Source organism: Amblyomma mixtum, chromosome 4, assembly GCF_055824585.1.
Source record: "Amblyomma mixtum isolate Tamu chromosome 4, ASM5582458v1, whole genome shotgun sequence".
Lineage (NCBI taxonomy): Eukaryota > Metazoa > Arthropoda > Arachnida > Ixodida > Ixodidae > Amblyomma > Amblyomma mixtum.
The window spans coordinates 115,448,871-115,470,737 of NC_143015.1; the positions used below are offsets into that span (position 1 = coordinate 115,448,871).

Here is a 21,867-nt window from a genome sequence, read left to right on the forward strand (position 1 = left end):
TGTACACACTCTATAGGTCATCCATAAACTTTTGTCTATAAAGTCTGTAGACTTTTTATAGACAATTCCTACAGACAGTCTATAGACAATCTATAGATTTATGGCCAAACACTTTTATTAGCTAAGTAGAACGTGTTGTCGGGCTAGTTGGTTCAATACTTCAGACATGGCAGTTGCGCGAAACATTGCGTTGACACGCTTTTCGGTTGGTCGAAATGGATTGCGCTCGTCCCGTAACCTGTCTTGTGTGTGTGTGTTTCGCGCAACTGCCGTGTCTGAACTTTTATTAGCCTTCTTTCAACAGACAGTCTAGAGACTACGAATAGATAAAATTAAATAGCAATAGGAAGGCATTAGAGTGTATAAGAATTGTATAGACAGTCTTCAGACCGTTTTTATAGGCGCAATGCTACTCAGGGGGCTCAAATTATTCCGGAGGGCTCCACTACAGCATCGCTTTCTCTCTTTATTCTCTCACTCCGCCTGTATTCGAGTGTCCACCTAGAGTGAGAGTGATATAACGGCTGTTGACACTGCGATGGCACTCCGTGATGTACTTTAGACACAGTAATGCTATATTCTTCAACTTTATTTATGGTTCTTGTTTAATCCGATGACTGCCTGCGCTTGCATTGATTTTGAATATTACACGTTCGTGCCGTCCTAGCGTGACCCGCAGAAAGCTTGCAGTGCTGTGTAAATAAATAAAATAGATAGAGTGAGACAGTTCATCGTCCTCGTAATCATCATCATAATCAGCCTAACTACGTCCAACGCCGAACACACGCCTCCTCACATACTTTTCCAATTAACCCTCTCCAGCGCCAGCTGGGGAAACGTTATCCACGCAAAGTTATTAACCTCACCCAACCACCCGAAATTCCGCCTTCCCCTGCGAAGCAGTTACTGCGCCCTTTCCTGATAACAGTGCTTGGCTCTTTGAGACTAACGGACCTAACCATTTATTAAGGCGAAAGCCTTTAATGCCTCATCGTTGTCGACAGAAGGTTGTCAGCAGAGGTGTCACGCTTTTCGGTTGGTCGAAATGGTTATGACGTCTGAATGCGCGGATTTGAAATAATGAGGTCACCCACGGATGTCTGACGCCGTAGAGTTTCTTACTATTACCTACAGGGAAAGCTGGCAGCCTGTCTATGGGAGTTTGCATGGAGACCCCTCGAGACCGCTTCAGCCACCATGGGCGCTCAAAGCATCATGGGGCGGTGAGCTACTTGTTGCGGAACTTCAACTTTTGGCCAAAAAATAATGCAAAAATAAGCGCTATTCGATAATCAAGAATGTCCTAACATTCAACATTCTGTCTGTAAATTGCAACAAACGAGCAGAAAAGAATTTAAGTGCAAAGTTCGCCCAAAATAAGGCATGGCTAGCTCTCCTATTGGCCCAGTGATGAACACTACAAAAACTAGTATGTCGTAATTAACAGGCGCACTTTTAAAAGTAAATATGTTTTCAAAAAAAAATGTTGTTGCTTAAACACTATAAGAGGTTTTTAATGGCATTTCATAAAAGTAAAACCTTTTATTGGCGTCTTGTGTCGTCGCGTTTTCACTACTATGGGTTTTGCCCACTGCGTTCGAGCGAAAGTCGTCTGCACACACGAACAGCGTTTTCGGGATGAAACGTCTTAGTAGTGCCACTCCATGCTCCCCAAAAACTACGACTGTCTCGCAACAAGTAGCTCACCGCCCCATGATGCTTTGAGCGTCCATGCTGGCTGAAGTGCAGCGCCGGCAGCTTTCCCTCTAGGTAATAGTAAGAAACTCTATGCCTGACGCCCCCTTTTTTGGAGCAGACGACAACTAATAAAAATAGTTGTCCGCTCCGACAGGGGGCGTAAGGCGTCCGTGGGTGACCACATTACATACCTCATTACTGCGAACAGAACCATGGATACAACCGAACTCATCGAAGCAGAGAGAGAGTCGTGCTAAAGAAGCAGTCAAAGTCGGCAGCCTAAGTGTGTAGCTGTAATGTGTAGTCAAAGTGTGTAGTCAAATAAAGCACTAGTACAGCACACACAGTCTCGCAGTCAATGCCAAACAGTGCTCCAGGAAAGTTTTTCGCCTTGCAGCACTTTAGAGAGCCAAAGTGCCCCCTGAATATTTTTTATAGTGATCAGTTTTCATCGTTCCCGCGGTTCAGTACCATAGCGCGCGCCAGTAGTTGCGCCAGCAGTATATACAAGCAGCATACTGCATCCAACGCATTCAGCGATACAAAGAAAAGCCCATATAGAAAAGAAAATCCCAGCTAACGGTAAATCGCGCCCAAAGCGCTCGTCTTCCATCACTTTTTCTCAGCTTGCTACGTGACTGACGTCTCTGCTGCTGTCACTGTCGCGAGGCTACGCACCGGAAAGGCGCGCACAGTGCGTCTACCGAGTAAGCCCCGCATTAAAAAAAAAAAAAAGCTAACACAGCCCGCACAGTGAACGCCACTTACTCAAGAAAAACAGAACCGGGAACAAAGAAAAAAAAAAGCGGGTCACAAGAGAAGCCGTGTTTCCAAGCATTCCACTTTCAGGCGTCGGAAACTCTTCCACGACGCTGTGCCAACCAAGATAAGAGGAGCGGTTTGTTTATCCGCATTTGGCTCGAGACGCAAATGAAAACAAAAACGTAAAAGAAAAAAATCCAAAGCGGCCAAGAAAACAGCGCACTCAGTCGAAGCCAGGACTCTCTCCCAGCCAACTAAGCAGCCAACTCGGGGCTGCGATTAAGCCGCTTATAAGCCGCTCAGCTCGACTTGCTTGAAGGTGCGCGCCCGCACACACATGGACGAAGAATCGGTCTGCGTCGTGCATGTCTCCTTCGCGTCCGCTGGCAGCTCCAACACTGACGAGTGTCCAAGCCCACTCCTCAGCCGGCAAAAAGACCGCATACATAAAGTCGTAAATGAAAAAACAAAACAAAAAAAAACAAGAGTTTTAACGCGGTAAGCTTCGGCGCGCAAGCCCGGATTCAAGGTCACGCGCGGCTCTAGATTATCCCTGCCGCGTTTATGGGCGCCCGTAAAATGATTCGGCTGCAGGAACGGGGGGGGGGGGGGGGGGGGGGGGGGGAGATCTTTGAGACAAACGCTTCCAGGAGCCAAATTTCGAACTCGCGGAAGTCGCTATAGCACGGTCTCGTTACTGCACTTTTGGTCGCTTCGTGGCGAAGGTCTTCGCGCGGCGGTTGACAAACAGAGATAAAAGAATCAGCTAAGGCTTGCGTGCTAAATCTAACGTAACCAAAGGGGATACAATTTGTTTCTGCCTGGCTGCTTTTACAGATCAAGCTAACCCAGTTCCGACGAAGCCGTGATTTCGCAAAGCAGCTAGACGCAAGCCGGCTGCTCCCAGTCTCAGCGCCGTTCGGTTTCAATGCCGGAGCTAGTTTGATCCCGGCACTGTAATTTTACGACGGCTTTTATAGGAGCCGTGCTACGCCCTATATGAGTTTGCCGGGGCAGGGCGTGAGCTAAGCGTTACGGCAGTGTATACCAGTAAGGCGAAAAAGTTCACTGAAGGTTGCTTTTTACTGCCAGCATTCACCCAATAGTGAATGTCCCTGAACACCTCCCATGAAGAGTGACTCGTTCGACTTCCAAGGACATCTGAACCCCACGGTGTGACGCAATCATTCAGTCCACTGGGGCAGCTTGAGGTGAAATTCAACGAAGGCCAAGCGGCACCTAGCGTCGGCGATTGATGGCCGCAGTGATCGAGCGAGCTTCGAGATTTTGATCAGTCGCCGCTACAAAGAGCGCACGAGTGTCGATTCAAAGAACCGCCGTTCCCGAAATGGTCCGTGCGCTGTGCGGTGTCCAGAGCGCGGTAAAGAACCGCAAGTGGTCGAAATCGTACCGAAGTCCTCTACATACGGAGTCTCTCATAGCCTACGTCCAGGCTCGGGGCCATATCATACCGTACCTCACCGTACCTTACCGTACCTATACTTTACCGTATCGCACCGTACTGCAACGTACTTTACTGTACCTTTTCGTACCACACCGTACTTTACCGTACCGCACCGCACTTTACCGTACCTTACCGTACCGCACTTTACCGTACCTTACCATACCGCACTTTACCGTGCCTTACCATATCGCACTTTACCGTACCTTACCATACCGCACTTTACCGTACCTTACAGTACCATACCATATTGTACCGTACCGCAACTCCTTGCAACCAAACCGCATGGCATCGAACTCTTTAAGTTGCCACTGCCAGGATTTCAAATCTGCAAGCGTGTTAATTAGTTTCAATGCACCGTTGCCCGGCAAGCGGGCAACACTGATAGCGGTGAAGCCAGAGCACCATGATGGACAATTCCCACTGGCTGGAAGGAAGTGACGTCAGTTCCGGTAAAGGCATCAACTGCCTAATTGTCTAACGGCAAAGGGAATCGCGCCTCCATAAACTTGGGCTCAAATCACGCTTTCAAAATCAATCAGTTGAAGAATTTCGCAGTGTTTATCCATAGCTGGCTGCGATTATTTTTGTTTTATTGATAATTTGCAGTCTTCCCAGTCCTGGTTTGGGGCGCGCGGGCCTTGTCGAGCCTTGTTCACGATCTCTGTCGGCGCTTCAAACATCGTTGGGATGTTGAGAAAACTTCCAAGCGGAACTGTTAACAAACTTAACCTGAATACAAATACAACGCTTAGCAAAGTAAAAAAGTTCGTTAACGTACCTTTCGGGCTTTGTGCTGTTTTCAAAGCAAACAGTCGAGCGAACGAGCTATACGACGCTCAAACGACCTCGAAGAAGCTTGCCCTTCGAACATTTGCATACAGTTTAAAGAGCGTCGTTGCAGAAAGCGCGCCAAAACTCACAGAAGGCGCACAAAGCCCAGAGCGCCGAATATTTTTAGCGCTTCATTCGCGGTTCTCGCGGAGTAAACGTATAGGTCGACGAACAGACAGCAAAATGATGCCTGTAGTTAGCTCTCCGAGGCTATCACTTTAGGGAATTTACTTTCACTCACAGGGGAAAGTATACTCGTTAACGGATCGTGAATATGCAGGAGCTTAACGCAACGTCATTGAAAGGTGATCGCAGCTTCACACTATTTTAGTAGCACAGTAAAAAGTAGCAGGCGTAGCGTCACGATGAAAGGCGAGTGATACCGCGACGTATGAGGCAAGGACTGGCGCGGTAGCTGTTTAGCTGGGGTGAACACTTGAGTCACACCTTTACAGAGAGAAAGAATGGAGGAGGGACGAAAGAAAGAAGTGCGGGTGCACAGGATCACGAACGGTCTATAAAAAAAGTCGCAGCGAAAAAAGTCTGAGCGTAGTCGCAGCGAAAAACTTGCCTGGACACTTTGGCAACTAAAGTGTTCAGGGGCGAAAGTCGAGGGCACTGCGCCGTGACGACTTCCGGTGGATGTGACGTCACATCGTTCCCGTGCCTATATCGGTACCCAAATTATAAATCTTTCGGGGATCTTACGTGTCAATTACGCTTAATTACACATTTTCCCATCTAATTTGACACAAATCCGACATTTTTCCGACCATTCTGTGACAATTTTCACTGTGCCGTGACGACTTCCGGTGGATGTGACGTCAAACCGTTCCCGTGGCTATATCGACGTCGGCGCTGTTTCGACGCTATTTTGACATTTTTGCCTATAATTAATGCACTAATTACTCGACAGTCATCAAACTTCGCTTCTAGGTGCATTTTTTCCTCCTCTATCCGAAGCAACCATTGGTTTTCTTCTGTCTCTTTTAGTTCCCGAGTTACAGGCGTGTGACACGCTTTGATGGCGGACGGGCGACAGTATGAGCCATTAAAGGCTTTAGCCTTAAAAAATCGTCACAAATTCCGGCCCGAGATCTAACACGGATAACAGCGCAAGGAATGGGCCTAGCCCGTTTCCGAAGCTTCCCGCCATTCGCAGAGTACTACAAGCGACAGCAGCGGAGAAAGCGGCGGCGCGCGTTGATGCCCAATCGACGCTCGTTCAGGGTTGGCTCGCGTGTGCGGGCACTAGCGAGGCATACGAAAAAGAAAACAAAAAAAAAGAAAAAGGAAGAGAAAGGAAGGCAGCGTGGGTCGCCGTTCGCTTGCAGCGTCGGAGGCCAAATTGATTCCGCTCGGAGGAGCGCGATTGAGAGCCATCAAGAGCGCGTCATGCCACGCACAATCGACGCCAAACCATTGGCGCAGATCGGGCAAGAATGGGAGGAATGATGGGCGTACAAGTGAATGGGGGCAGCGGCCGGAGGAGTCACCGCACAAAGGAAAACGCAGAGGCACTTTTTTTGGGCCCCTGCCCGGTGACACCTTTTCCCAAGCTCCCCCGCATTGCCGCCTTTGTGTTTAAATGGAGGGGGGGGGGGGGGGGGGCATTCGTTAGAGGTGATGGACCTGTTGCTGTAAATGTAAATGTAAATGTTACCGCCGCACAGTCTTTCAACCAGACAACGTCAAGTCAGATATGGTCCGCTGGAACTGTGTCACGGGCAGTGGCGGTAAAGGAATGTGTCGAGAAACGATTCCGCTTGGAATCAACTAAGGAGGGCTCCCGGCGGTAAAAGGGTGGTTACACACGCAAGCGACTCGTGTCTGACAACGGGAAAAGGAGCAAGGAGTTTTGTCCGGCACCGAGCCTCGTGCTTTTTCTCCGCCAGTTTTAAAAGAAAGAAAGAAAGAAAGAAAGAAAGGCAGAAAGAAAGGAAGAAATGAAGGAAGGAAGGAGAGAAAGAAAGGAAGGAAGGAGAGAAAGAAAGGAAGGAAGGAAAGAAGGAAAGAAAGCAGGAAAGAAGGAAGAAAAGAAAGAAAGAAGAAACGAAAGGCAGAAAGAAAGGAGAAAAAGAGAGAAAGAAAGAAAGAAAGAAAGAAAGAAAGAAAGAAAGAAAGGCAGAAAGAAAGGAAGAAATGAAGGAAGGAAGGAGAGAAAGAAAGGAAGGAAGGAAAGAAGGAAAGAAAGCAGGAAAGAAGGAAGAAAAGAAAGAAAGAAGAAACGAAAGGCAGAAAGAAAGGAGAAAAAGAGAGAAAGAAAGAAAGAAAGAAAGAAAGAAAGGCAGAAAGAAAGGAAGAAATGAAGGAAGGAAGGAGAGAAAGAAAGGAAGGAAGGAGAGAAAGAAAGGAAGGAAGGAAAGAAGGAAAGAAAGCAGGAAAGAAGGAAGAAAAGAAAGAAAGAAGAAACGAAAGGCAGAAAGAAAGGAGAAAAAGAGAGAAAGAAAGAAAGAAAGAAAGAAAGAAAGAAAGAAAGAAAGAAAGAAAGAAAGAAAGAAAGAAAGAAAGGCAGAAAGAAAGGAAGTAATGAAGGAAGGAAGGAGAGAAAGAAAGGAAGGAAGGAGAGAAAGAAAGGAAGGAAGGAAAGAAGGAAAGAAAGCAGGAAAGAAGGAAGAAAAGAAAGAAAGAAGAAACGAAAGGCAGAAAGAAAGGAGAAAAAGAGAAAGAAAGAAAGAAAGAAAGAAAGGCAGAAAGAAAGGAAGAAATGAAGGAAGGAAGGAGAGAAAAAAAGGAAGGAAGGAGAGAAAGAAAGGAAGGAAGGAAAGAAGGAAAGAAAGCAGGAAAGAAGGAAGAAAAGAAAGAAAGAAGAAACGAAAGGCAGAAAGAAAGGAGAAAAAGAGAGAAAGAAAGAAAGAAAGAAAGAAAGAAGGAAAGAAAGAAAGAAAGAAAGAAAGGCAGAAAGAAAGGAAGAAATGAAGGAAGGAAGGAGAAAAAGAAAGGAAGGAAGGAGAGAAAGAAAGGAAGGAAGGAAAGAAGGAAAGAAAGCAGGAAAGAAGGAAGAAAAGAAAGAAAGAAGAAACGAAAGGCAGAAAGAAAGGAGAAAAAGAGAGAAAGAAAGAAAGAAAGGCAGAAAGAAAGGAAGAAATGAAGGAAGGAAGGAGAGAAAGAAAGGAAGGAAGGAGAGAAAGAAAGGAAGGAAGGAAAGAAGGAAAGAAAGCAGGAAAGAAGGAAGAAAAGAAAGAAAGAAGAAACGAAAGGCAGAAAGAAAGGAGAAAAAGAGAGAAAGAAAGAAAGAAAGAAAGAAAGGAAGGAAGGAAGGAAGGAAGGAAGGAAGGAAGGAAGGAAGGAAGGAAAGGAAGAAAGGAAGAAAGGAAGGAAAGGAAGGAAGAAAGGAAGGAAAGAAAGAAAGAAAGAAAGAAAGAAAGAAAGAAAGAAGGAAAGAAAGAAAGAAAGAAAGGCAGAAAGAAAGGAAGAAATGAAGGAAGAAAGAAGGCAGGCGTGCTTCAATTTCTTTCTCTTCAAAATGAGACACATAAACCCAGCGAAGTTTGTTAGTTATTACATTATTTAGCGAAAGGAGCCGTTCGATTCCCCCTACATTCTAAACACGAATAAGCCTATATATATACATGGGAGTAAACTCTCTTCTAGCGCACTCCCTAATAAATCAGCTTTAAGCGATGACATATTCAGTAATATTCTAAATTGATCAACACCACAAAATAAATAAATTAATTAAAAATCCCCTGTGCCCCTTGGTTTCTGTGGCTGTTGGCTTCTCTCGTATTTATAACAAGCCCCTCATTCCCCTTTCCTAGTGTGCTTAATTCCCTATTTAAAGGGTATGCTATCCAAGTCCCGGGTAGACTTCGATCACTAAACATACGGAATGCCTACTCTTTGAAACCGAGGCATATATTCCGACCGCAAAGCGTAGTAACATGATGCAGTTATCAATGGGAGGAGACTTTTAAACGAATCACCGGAGGTCTCGAGGTTAGCGGATAGAAGAGGTTGGAACCTCAATGAAAATCTTCGTCACAGCTCGCACTTCGAATGTTTTGAAGAGGGAATTTGTTTCCGTTTCTATTTGTAAGTATTCCGTATTTTTAGCAGTGGAAATCTATCCCAGGGCATGGGCAGAACACCCCGCACTTAAAAGGGAGTGCGTTAGGCGACAGCTTAATTCCTTTTTACTCCCAAACATGCTAATCCTTGCTAAGGGTAGAGACACATAACTTGCAAAACGCAGTTATAAGTAGCTGGGTAACGCTAGCTGAAGTGTTACCAACACGCCGAGTTTTCTAGGCAGAGTTAACGACTTGACCACGCGGCAGTAAACAAGACATATCCAGCAAGTTTTGACCACTGAAAACTGTGAACTAATTAACGGAGTACCGCACTGCTTAATGAACATTGCTTGCGAAGTGCAACAACTACGATAAATCCAACGTGCTGAGTTGGACTCCAAGTTGCGAGGGTGCATCTCTATGATAGCGAAATGGGAAAACGCATTAGTAATAAGATATCGCTGAGCTTTAAACAACCCGAAGTGGATGAAGTTCCGACGCTTCGTATATAGAACCGCAGACATGGCGTGCACCACGGCCCGAAATGTTGGCTTGGGACGTAAAGCTTCCCAAGTATCCCCTTCGGTCACGGTGTCGCCACATCGTATCCACACCGCTTGTATGGTGTCTAATTCGGTTATAACCGTGAATTAATGGACCGCCAATGACTGCAGCTCACGTTTGACAACCACTGCAACAAACCGCGCAGAATCATCGCAAGCACATGACATGCGAAATGAAGGCAGAGAAGTGTTTCAACTAAAAGAAGGACGCCTCCGCTTTTCAGGTAGCTCTGGTATGACTCCTGTCAGTGTGTTTTCGTTTATACTGCAAGCAAGAGCTCTTCAAAGTGCCTACAAGGCTCTGCTCTCTTCATAATAACTCCGTCTTATGACAACAAAGAGTGGAAAAAGAAAACTAGAGACAATGTTTGCAACATTCGTATACACTGCGAAAGCGCGGCGTATCCATGTATGCAGAATTGGTCTTTCTCGACTTAACATTGATAAATTTCTGAGAGCCCGTATACCACTTCCTGGCGCGGCGGTGCAGCGGTTAAGCGATGCGCCACTGCCCTGCGGTGGCAGGTGCTGCCACCTGTGGGAGCTTGCGCGACCCACATTGCTCTCGGATAGACAAAACGCTAGACGATTTTTCTAGGCTCTGAACCTCCGGATTAGTGCTTTTCGCACTAAATAGCTTTACTAAAGCCCTAACAACAGCGTTGAGTCACAAGCTGAATATGTCAGGACCGGACTGAAGTCGCAAATCATTCAGATGAGAGAGGGGGAATTTTCTCTGGGACCTGATCATGTTGCGTACAAAATCCGCCTTTTTCATCAGACGTGGCACCCTCTGGGGAGTGGGCGAAAAACTGGTCAAAACTAGGGGTGTGCGAATATCAAATTTTTCGAATACGAATACGAATCGAATACGAATACTTGGTTCCGAATATCGAATCGAATATCGAATAATCAAGGTCAGATGCATTTAACCACTACAAAACTTTTATTTGAGCACCCAAGAACATCACAGTTCAACTATCAGTGATGAAATGAGCACAAAAGGTGTGTGTGGCTGCACAAAAAGTATCAAAGACTCGAACATTGTTTTTAGAAAAGTGCAAATATCATAGAAGATGGCTGGTACACGGCATTCATCAAGGCTAAGTTGCCATAAGCACAAAAGCGCGTTGCTGGGATGAACATAAAAGGTTGTCGTGAAGGAAAACCGGCTGCTCCACATGGTCAGGCAGAAGTAGTTCCCTTCTAGCTGAAACGACTTCTCCAGCCACAGAAAATGCCCTCTCAATTGGCACTGAACTGGCTCGTATTGCGAGGTATTTCGTGCACAGCTCTGACTATACCAGCTTCGCAGGTATAGTCAACAAAGAAGTTCACCAGTGCAGTCAGCTACTGCATGGCCCAACTAAACCTTCTAGCCTCTGTAGCCCAACGTTACGCATTGCTCCGGGTGCCGCCATGTTGTTATGTCTCTGTCGATAGGACTTGCGGACCGAAATGAACGCCGGTGCTCGCAATAGAATATTCGGCTGAATACGAATATTCGCGTCGTGTCGAATATTCGAAACAACACGAATACTTGGACTTCGAATCGAATGCGAATACTAAAAATATAATATTCGAATTATATTCGAAAATTTCGAATATTCGCACACCCCTAGTCAAAACACACGCACGGGGGCGATCAACTTCCCCGGAGCGATAAACTTCCACGAGGCGACAAATGCGTCTGCAAAATGGAAAACGTGGGTTCGACAGCTGCCGCCATCTATCGGTCGCCACTGTCGCAAACATGAACTGTGCATGCGCAGTAAGAGCGGACTGTTTTCAATTAGTGCAGCAAGGGGAAGAGAGGAACGCATGCTCGGAGCAGTCACGTGAAATAGGCGTATTCTAGAAACCTGCAAATTTGTTCCCCTTCTAGGTAGTAGTTGGTAGCTGAAGGGGCCATATCAAAGATAAACGAGTGATATTTTAGGGACAAAACAGGCGACACAAAGCTACAGGGATGTTGTCGTTGCTTGTATATGTTTGGAAAGCTTGAGAACAAAACAAATCGTCGCCTGCACATATCCATTCATGGACTCGAGCACAAAAAAAAAAATCCTATCCTTTCTTACCCACCGCAGCGAGATTTTTACCTGAATAAACCGGTTGAAACGGGGAGAATAGAAACGGAAGAGATGCAGCGAACGGCCGCCCGCTCGATCACCCTGCGGTCAGCGGGGCGTCAAAGCGGCGCTCTTTCGAGAGAGCAGCATCGTCGGTGCGCTGGCCAGGCTTTCTTTGCGGCGAGCAGCATGCTATATTTATCTCCGCCCGGCTGTCCTCGCGTCTTATCGGAGCCTCCCCTCAATTCCGCCGTCGCTGCCCAGACGTCCGAGATAAGAGCGGGCCCCGGTCGCGTCGCACAAGGCAAAGGAGGATGATGGTGGCGAGCGTCTGGCCAGTCCGCGACTTGGTCCCGCCTAACGGCGAATCTCTCGGCCTCTTGCATTCTAGGCTGTGCCCGCGAGATGTCGCTCGCGACCAACCGCACGGTGGAAGCGATTGATTTCCTTAAGCTTCTATGGCTACGACGCGGTATCTACGTAGCGTCACCTCTAAGCTCTCGACCTCCTCATCTAGATCATCACAGTCCAGTTATGGCCCCTGCACAACAACGACCTATCACCGAGGCATCATATGGCATCATCATCAAGAGGCATCATCAGCCTAAGTACGTCCACTAGCCGTCCCATTTCATCATCACCAGCCTACCTCTACGTCCACTGCAAAAACACCTCCCCATATCCTAGCTATTAACACTGTCCGGTGTCCACCTTCCCTTATAAAAATGGCGTATAGACAGTTTATAGACTTATTACTGACTCTATTGACTTCCTATAGATATTGCTTTCTGTCTATTCGGTCTATAGACTGTCTATAGAGAGAAGTCTACTAAAAGTGTACGGCCATAAATCGATAGATTGTCTATAGACTCTTTATGGCATTTGAATTGTCTATAGACTTTTCTCTAGGATTTGTCCATAGACAGTCTATAGACTTTATAGACAGAACTCTACAGGCACTCTATAGACTGTCTAAAACTTTTTGTAAGGGTTATCTACCAGCTTCCCAATCTGATCAGCCCACGTACCCCTCTGTCGCTACCCTGGCTACGGTTGCCTTAACTTGTAATCCATTCCGCTACCGCAAGGTATCATACGTTATCTTGACTTCTCATTCATGGTCAATCAATCCTCTCCTAGGAACAGCCACGGACAACTTCCTAACCGCTTCTACCTATCTTGTTTTCTGCCACCCCCTGCAACGTTTGCTTTCACTCTGTAAACGCTAAGCCAAAAATTAATAAAATGAGAACAACTACATCATCTACTCCATGCAACCAACGGTTCCTCCAACAGGAGACTAAATGTGGCCACTTTCCCTTTGCAGAGAGCCCCTAGCTACGAGAGTAAAGTTAATGACTGTAGCCGTGCAGTTAGCCGCGTGATCAACGTCTCTGGGTCGATGTCACCATTACCGCATTAACGTGTCATGTGACCACTGAGAACGGTTCATTACCGCGTTGATCTGCTGGTCGGTGGGAATGCACCCGTGGTCGTGTGAATCACGTGTGTGGATCGTATGCCTTGACGTTGTGCCCTGTGAGTGAACGTAGTACCTATCACATAGCTTTCGGGTTATACCCATCCCCATCATTTCTCCACACTTTAGGAAAGGCGAAAATTGTTTGAATCCGTTATTATTCCGTTTTATTATTTGTAGTCCGCGCTATAATACGCGTTGTTCAGGTCGTCTGCTTCAGAGTAAAAAAAAAAAAACGACTTTATCTCATTCTTGCAAGACAAGTATACATATTACCAAAATCTGGTGCAACCCTATTTGCACCACGACTGTCGCCTTCAAGAAAATGCAACTAATGAGCGCAAAATGACGAGCGTGTCGTGCGGGGACAGGGACTAGCGCATGTCCTGAATCTGTTGTAAAGCTTGCGTTTCAAGTTCTTTGTTGATAACTGTAAACTTACCACTTGACCCTGTTCACCTCTATCTCAGTTCTCTTTTCTGCATCCTCTCTTCTTTTTCCAAGGACGCAGAGTAGCAAACAGGAAAGATCTACCTGTTGACCTCGCTCTTTTGGCCTCCATACTCCCGCAGGGTCTATTTTCCTTCCACTGCGTGCGTCATCAATAAATATGTGTATTTGTTTAATTGTTTACTGTTTCCTCTATCTGTCGGGCAGCTGCATAGCACCTGCTTCGGCCTATGAAGTGTATAGGCACGGTCAGAACAATACTAAGCACGCTTTTGTGTATGTAATTTTCTCACGCATTACGCAGAGAAAATCTGAATGTCTCCAACGGTTATACACAAGTGGAATAGCCGCATTTTTTAGCATGTGTGTTCTGTACCCCCTAGTTCTCGCTATAGGTAAGGCGTGACAATAGTTTGAGCGCTGATGTGTGCTGCGCATAATTATGCTGCACCTGCCTTATGTGCAATTCATTCGCAAGCTGTAGGTATCGATTACATGAAATAAATATATTATGCACTGTGCGGGTCTGGCGGGGAGGTCCGGAGTACACCCTTCAGTGTCTTGTGCCTTCCGTGTCTCGGAAACTTTCGAGGGCACCTGTACGCGCAAAAATAACATGCAGCCAATGCGAAGAATTTCACGTCCCGCCGCAGAACCGCTGAGAAGAGTTATTCCCGTAGGCAAAAATAACGCCATAAAAAAAAAACTTCAACTGCGAAAGAGAGAACCCGATGGATTCCGAAGGAAAAGAAAAATAAAAAAACCCGATAACGAGGGGGCCAGAACTGGAGCCCCCATTATCAGTTTCATTCTTTTTGTATTTTGTCACGGCGCTAACTGCTGCTCAGTAGTTGAGGAGATGCCCTCCAGTTGGGCGTATCTCGCGTAACGTTAAAGCCGTTTTGCCGAAGTACGACGCGTACTCGTCGTCAACACTTGAGCGCCGAAAGCAGCGCATTCTCGCTATAATTGCAACGACACTCGTTCGCGCCGGTGTTATCTTCGAACGCGATAGCGCGACGTAGTGGAGAGGCGACGAGAGTAATAACACCGCGGTAGGCGACCAGCCCTTCTGCCTGCCTTCATGAACACGTCGACACGGGTGAAGAGACCCAAACACCCAGGTGAGAAAACTGCACTTCACTGGAAAACACCGGTCAGGGGTAACACTCATCGCCACACCTAAATGAAACTCGTCAGAACATCAAGCATATACCGAGCGTTACGCCGGCAATTAAGCTTCCTCGGACTGGATGGCAAGAACTTGTACCGCATAACGTGGTCCTTAAACTTATTTTTCTAGTAACAACGGCAGCACCAATGTGACGTCACGTCACCGCCAATCGAGAGAAACAAAGTTAAACGTAACGCGTACCAACTTGTGCGAAACAGACAAAATCGGCCATTGAAATCGAGCGAAAAGTCGATCTTGAGCAAGGCTATAAACGCCTTGACAGCGTGTCCCGAAGTGGTTTCAGACACACTACGCTTTCAGGGTAAATCAGCGCTGGCTCTCGGGTAACTTCGGGTAACCTGGGTAAATTGCCACACCAGCGAGTTCGATACCTGGTTCGAAGTCGAAGCGATGCATGGCTTTAGTAACTAAGCTTCCACCAATCTACTCTTTGCAGACCGTCCACGACTGGGATGAGCTTCCGACCCAAGTGGCGACAGTTATCAACGCTCTGATCCGTCAAACTCATGAGTGTATACACCATTGTCCCATCATCGTAAATCGTGCGCAATGTCTTGCCGTTAATATAGCGATCCCTCTCGGGTAACCTGGGTAAATTGCCACACCAGCGAGTTCGATACCTGGTTCGAAGTCGAAGCGATGCATGGCTTTAGTAACTAAGCTTCCACCAATCTACTCTTTGCAGACCGTCCACGACTGGGATGAGCTTCCGACCCAAGTGGCGACAGTTATCAACGCTCTGATCCGTCAAACTCATGAGTGTATACACCATTGTCCCATCATCGTAAATCGTGCGCAATGTCTCGCCGTTAATATAGCGATCCCTCTCGTAATGTGCCCCGAAGGCACTCTAAGCGCAACAATTAACCAACAACAAATTATCTCTCGACCGGCAACAGAACCGTGTCCTTGACAAGGCTCAGTAGTAAGTACACTCTAAACGCGGATACCACTATATGGGAGTAAAAAAGGGGGTATACTGTCCTGCAGTGTACTCCCTTTTACCAGACGCTAGCGCTCTCATATTTACCGCACCCCAAACGGAAGGGAGTAAGAAGAGAATAAGTAGTCCTCTAGTGTGCTCCCTTTCATAAAAGGAAGTAGATTACTCCCTCCTTACTCCCTTAAATGGAGTAAGCTGTCCCCTGGTGTACTCCCTTTCATAAATTAAGCAAAGCTTACTCCCTTTTCACTCCCTTAAAGGATGTAAGCTGTCCCCTAGTGCACTCTCTTTCATAAAAGGAAGTCCAGATTACTCCCTTTTTGCACCTTTAATGGGAATAAGCTGTCCCCTATACTCCCTTTCATAACAGGAAGTACAGCTTACGCTCTTTTCAGTCCCTTAAAGTGTGCAATTTGTCCCCTAGTGCACTCCCTTTCATAACAGGAAGTACAGCTTACGCTCTTTTCAGTCCCTTAAAGTGTGCAATTTGTCCCCTAGTGCACTCCCTTTCATAACAGGAAGTACAGCTTACGCTCTTTTCAGTCCCTTAAAGTGTGCAATTTGTCCCCTAGTGCACTCCCTTTCATAACAGGAAGTACAGCTTACGCTCTTTTCAGTCCCTTAAAGTGTGCAATTTGTCCCCTAGTGCACTCCCTTTCATAACAGGAAGTACAGCTTACGCTCTTTTCAGTCCCTTAAAGTGTGCAATTTGTCCCCTAGTGCACTCCCTTTCATAACAGGAAGTACAGCTTACGCTCTTTTCAGTCCCTTAAAGTGTGCAATTTGTCCCCTAGTGCACTCCCTTTCATAACAGGAAGTACAGCTTACGCTCTTTTCAGTCCCTTAAAGTGTGCAATTTGTCCCCTAGTGCACTCCCTTTCATAACAGGAAGTACAGCTTACTCCCTTTTTACCCCCTTCCGTTTAGAGCGCGGTAAATATGAGAGAGCAGCGTGCACGTGGTATACTAGGTACCGGAACTCGGACCCTCGTAAGGGTCTTCTCCCCTGCACGCAAAAGCGGAAGCGCTCGGACGCATGCGAGGCACAGAAGTACAGCGTACTGCTCCTTTTAAAGGGAGTAAACTCTACTTCCTTTTGGGGAGGAAGTACATTGCAGGCCATCTTACTCCCTCTTTACTCCCTTCCGCGTGGAGTGAGAGAGTGAAAAGGGAGTAGGCTGTACTTCCTTCCATAAAAGGGAGCACACTAAGTACAGCTTACTCCCTTTTTACACCCTTCCGTTTGGAGCGCGGTAAATATGAGAGAGCAGCGTGCACGTGGTATACTAGGTACCGGAACTTGGACCCTCGTAAGGGTCTTCTCCCCTGCAGGCAAAAAGGAAAGGACAGGGACGACACTCACGTATGAGATCATGGGCAGGTTGAGGGACGAGGCGACGGCCGCCTCGACGTAGCACGAGTCCTCGGGGCCGAAGAAGGCGATGGCCCCGTTGCGCCAGCACTCGACCACCGACCGCGTGCCCTGGAGCATGTCGCCGCGCGTGTCGCGGTACAGCATCTCCATCTCGTAGCCCGGGATCCGGCGCTCCCTGTTCACCAGGTCCACGGCGTACGTCATGGCGCCCGACACGATCAGACCCTGGCGCCGCACGTTGTCCGTGCCGGCCACGTTGCTCAGGTAGGCCACGACGAGCGGCTTGCGCGCCGGCTCGGCCGGCGTGGAGTTCTCGGTGGCCTCCGCGGGCACCGCAGTGACCGCCGGCACGGACAGCGACCGCACAGGCTACGAGTGTGAGAAGAAAAAGAGACAAAAAGAGAAAAAATTAGCTGAGTTTTAGCTCTGGTTAAACCGGGCAAGTTGCGTAAGCAAGCAGCAACTGTTTTGCCCGAGGAGAACGCGAGTATTTATTCCCCCTTTCACTCCCGCTTCCTCTCTCCACATTCCGACACGCGCGCGGCCGCGGCGCAGCAACGGTCCTGCCGCCTGGTGGAGCGCGGCTGAAACGGTTGCTGTGGCAACGGCGCTCCATCTGTTTGACCTCGGCCACCGCCGGGAGCTATGCTACGGCTGGAAACCTGGCGCAGTATTGCTTACGCAATAAAAAGAGTTTTGGGCCAGTTGGTGATTCATGATTTGCAGGTTGGCTTGGCGCGAGACAAACGGTGACGAGAGGGGAACACAGGACGAGCGCTAACTTGCAACTGAGAGAAACGGAAGCGTAATTACGAGCTCGAGGAACTGATTGGGCATGCCCAGTTAACCACTGATTAAGTCGAGGGGGCAGAATAAAGACAATCTGAACCAAGATAATGTGGGGCTAAACGACGAGATAAAATTGCACTGAAAGTAACAGGAAGCGCCTCTTCCACCTTCAAGCAGCAAAACCCAAGGAATTACGCAGCATTTAGACACAGATTCATTTCGCAACAGAACAATAGACGCTTCACTCACGCACTTATCGCTCCCTAAACTATGAATAAATGATGCCTCAAGAAGCTCCCATGCAAGTTCTCCTCTTTAGAACGGCCAAGAACTTTTGCCAAGAACTGCCTCTTTTAAATCGTCTCGATCTAATAAGCTGCCTAAGCATTGTTCGAGCTGAAAATGTCACCCACTTTTGGGGAAAACAAAATTTCGCCTCCTCCGAAATGCGACCGCCGCGGCCGGGATCGAACCCGCGTCTTTCGGGCCAGCAGCCGAGCACCCACCGGGGCGGCGCCATTTGAGGTAAGGTGGGTCTCTAATAGTACAGCGAAATTCGAAAGCAGGAACTCCCCTGTACGAGGCGAGCGCTTTACCACAGGGTCACCGTTGCGCTCATAAGACGTGGTGGCTCAATATTTATGGCGCTCGGCTGCTGACCCGAAAAACGCGGGTTCGATCCCGGCTGCGGCGGTCGAATTTCGACGGAGGCGAAATTCTAGAGGCTCGTGCACTGTGCGATGTCAGTGCACGTTAAAGAACCCCAGGTGGTCGAAATTTCCGGAGCCCTTCACTACGGCGTCTCTCATAGCCTGAGTCGCTTTGGGACGTTAAACTTCATAAACCAGCCAACCATATGTGTTTTTTAGGTTTGTGCTCACAGGCCCCGCAAAGCGGCAGCTAGACGCTCACAACCGTTCTACCAAGAAGAGGTCGGGCAGGGCCGTTACCTGATGGGACGCGTCGGCTCCATCCTTCTTGAGCAAGACGTTCGCTTCCGTCGACCCGTTTGTCCCACCGCGAGCGGCGGAAGACGTCGGTTGTGCCGCCGTGGGCCGCTGTCCCGGGTCGTTGGGCGGAGGACTCCCAGTCCGCGCGGTGTCAGGCGCGGAAGGCGGGCTCGCAGCCGTCGGCGGTAGCAGAGGCAGCGATGACGGCGGTGTTTCTGTGCACAGCACCGGTGGCGCGAGGGACGATGCCAGGAGGTGCAGCAGGAGGGGTACCAGGAGCCGCTGAGCCACTGGCACCCCGCCGCCCGGTCCCATCACCGCGGCGACCTGCAGGAACCCTGCGAGGATGCGAAAGGACGGGTCTTAGCGTCTCTGACTTGGTCAGCCATTTTCAGAACTATAACGCATCAACGTACAGGTGCCGTCAGAAGTAAATGGAAGGCAATATTAACGATAAAATTTAATCATTGTGCCCCCAATTCATGCATCCTTGAATACATATGTGTAGCCTAATTGTGATTGTGCGAATTGCACTGCGCACCAACAAACTTGGACCATTATGCTTTAGATTTCAAGAAATTAAATTTTTTTTACAAAGTCGCCTTCCATCTACTTTTGACGGCGAGTGTACAGCCTTTGTCAAAAGTAACCAGGCTGCATGGTTTGCTTCTCAGTCGTATATTAAAGCTATTATGCCAGCCCTCAACCTCTGAATCTCTGCATGGTAAGAAGAGCCCCTGTCCTAACCTCCAAAGAACTTCTTGATTTTCAGAGAAGCCGTGAGGGCTCTACTATATCAATGAGAAGCAAACCATGCAGCCTGGTTACTTTTGACAAAGGCTGTACAGTCAGTCTCCTCCTTTATGAAAGAGAAAAACTTGTGACAAAAACACTTTTTCGCAGTTTTCTTTTAACTTGTTTATCTCTTGGTGTATAATAACCAAACGTCATTCAATTTTAGTAAAGAAATAACGAAAAAAAAATGTTCTTTTTACAAACTGGTTGTTCCTTTTCATGTTGGTGTTACCATTAGGTGGGCGACCGCGAGGACACTGAATTAGACCATAGTTCATGAGCTCTAGGAAGAATTCAAGAAACAGGGTGAACAAATAAGATGATTGGTTTGGTTTATTGGGGTTTAACGTCCCAAAGCAACTCAGGCTATGGGGGACGCCGTAGTGGAGGGCTCCGGATATTTCGACCACCTGGTTGGTGTCCTTTAGCGTGCACTGACATCGCACAGCACACGGGCCTCTAGAATTTCGCCTCCATCGAAATTCAGAAGAAATAAGATGAAAATACACGAGCTAATGCAGAAACACCGCACAAAAAGACAAAGACCGAAGCACAAGGCACCGGACGGGCTGACCCTCAGTGCATGTGGTGCATTGTCCTGATAACGAAAAGTCAGCATTAGTGCCGCCTTTTCCTCTCGTTTTCGCGTTTGTGTGCTGTGTTTCTGCGAAGGTGACAACTAATACGCACGACAGTTAGTAGCACAAGTGTCTAACATGACAAGCACACGCATTAGGCAGTCGGTAAGTTTGTGGTCAATGCACACACAAGAGTAAAAACTGGCGACAACATCAAAGTAAAAGGGAAGCATTTTTGCACTTTTTACTTAGATCGTGTACCCCTCGGTGTCATAACTCTATCATGGAGTACACATGCAGGGAAGCGAACAGTCATAGCGTAGGGGAATTGTTTCTCTTTATTATTTTTGTCAGTTGTGGGCCTAATCAATGGGATATTAATGCTATAATATGTTTATCTCTGAAAGTTAACTGATTCTAAAGCAGAAAAAGAAACTGCCACATAGATTGGTTTGGTTTAGTTTAGTGGGGTTTTACGTCCCAAAGCGACTAAGGCTATGAGGGACGCCGTAGTGGAGGGCTCCGGAAATTTCGACCACCTGGGGTTCTTTAACGTGCACTGACATCGCACAGTACACGGGCCTCTAGAATTTCTCCTCCAAAGAAATTCGGCCGCCGCGGCCGGGATCGAACCCGCGTCTTTCGGGTCAGCAGCCGAGTGCCGTAACCACTGCGCCACCGCGGCGGGGTAACCACATAGAGTAGGTGATAATGGGCAAGCATGATCTGTTAATAACAACAATAACAAGTAAGTCCGTCATTCTCAAGAACTATCTACTCAATCTCAAGAACTATCTACTCAATCTCAAGAACTATCTACTCAATCTCAAGAACTATCTACTCAATCTCAAGAACTATCTACTCAATCTCAAGAACTATCTACTCAATCTCAAGAACTATCTACCATGAGCACGTGAACTTAACGTTTTGCAGTCATCGCCACAGAACCTGTGAGAACATATCGGTACAAACAAGCACACAGAATACTGTGAGAAAAGGGTTGAGGTCGCGTAACCAAATAAAAAAATACAAAGTCATCCCTACGTGACGCTACAGCAATTTTCTGCTACAAACTATATTCGTGATCTTCGCTCTCGGACGGGACGTTACCAGGATTCTATGGCTGAGCATGACCCTCAAGAAGCGTCAATGCAGTCACGAGCCAAAGGTGGTCGGCGAATTCAGTCTTGAAAGCTTATTTATTTTATTATTTATTATTTATTTAACTATACTGCAGGCCAATGCTTTGGCACTAGCAGGAGGGGCATTTTAAAAACAGTGCAAAGTAAAAAGGCTACACAAACAAAAGAAAAAAAGTCCAGAAATTCAACACTAGTAAGTCTGGCAACAAATGAATACATGTCCACAAAAAAAATGGGAACAAAACTATACAAGAAAAAGGACATCAGTCCAAAATACAAAAAGTACAACGTAAAGAGGCATTACTACAGAAAGACTGAGAAAATGACATTGTACATAAGTCATGGCAGGTAAGAAAAGAAAAATCAAGAATACAGTGCAATCCAGGCGCCTTTACTTGAGGCAAAAAAAAAAAGACATTCCAGTTCTGATAGAAAGTTACTCGATTCAAAAATGGTCGGTGGTAATTTGTTCCATTCATTATTTCGAACCTGCCCGCACTGGTCTACTGAGAAGCGGGAACTGGCAACGGGCCGAAGACTGCTTACAAGAACTGCAGAAACGTTCAGCACTGGCTCGCACACTTTTCATCCGTTGCGGTGATAAAGGAGACACCACCAAGCGCGCCGCACGCCCCATCAGAGCCTTCGTTGTCAGCGACGATAAACAGGGCTATTTTAGAAGCCCGTCCTCGACCTTCGTACACTTCCCTGGCTGCATATGACAGCCGGTATAAAAGAAATCGTAAAGATAGAACAGGCCAGGCCG

General features: G+C 47.3%; 1 protein-coding gene across 3 annotated transcripts in view; it reads right to left on the minus strand.

The window, feature by feature from the left end:
* Positions 1-21,867, minus strand: part of LOC149347988 (receptor-type guanylate cyclase Gyc76C-like) — a 321,612-nt gene that overhangs the window by 184,016 nt on the left and 115,729 nt on the right. For all 3 annotated transcript variants that reach the window (XM_089587835.1, XM_089587834.1, XM_089587836.1), the window contains exons 2-3: positions 18,587-18,924; positions 16,836-17,216 (exon numbers count right to left, since the gene is read on the minus strand). In XM_089587835.1, coding sequence (XP_089443961.1) covers positions 16,836-17,216; positions 18,587-18,901 — 696 coding nt within the window. In that variant the 5' untranslated portion in view covers positions 18,902-18,924. The remainder of the gene's footprint in view (positions 1-16,835; positions 17,217-18,586; positions 18,925-21,867) is intronic.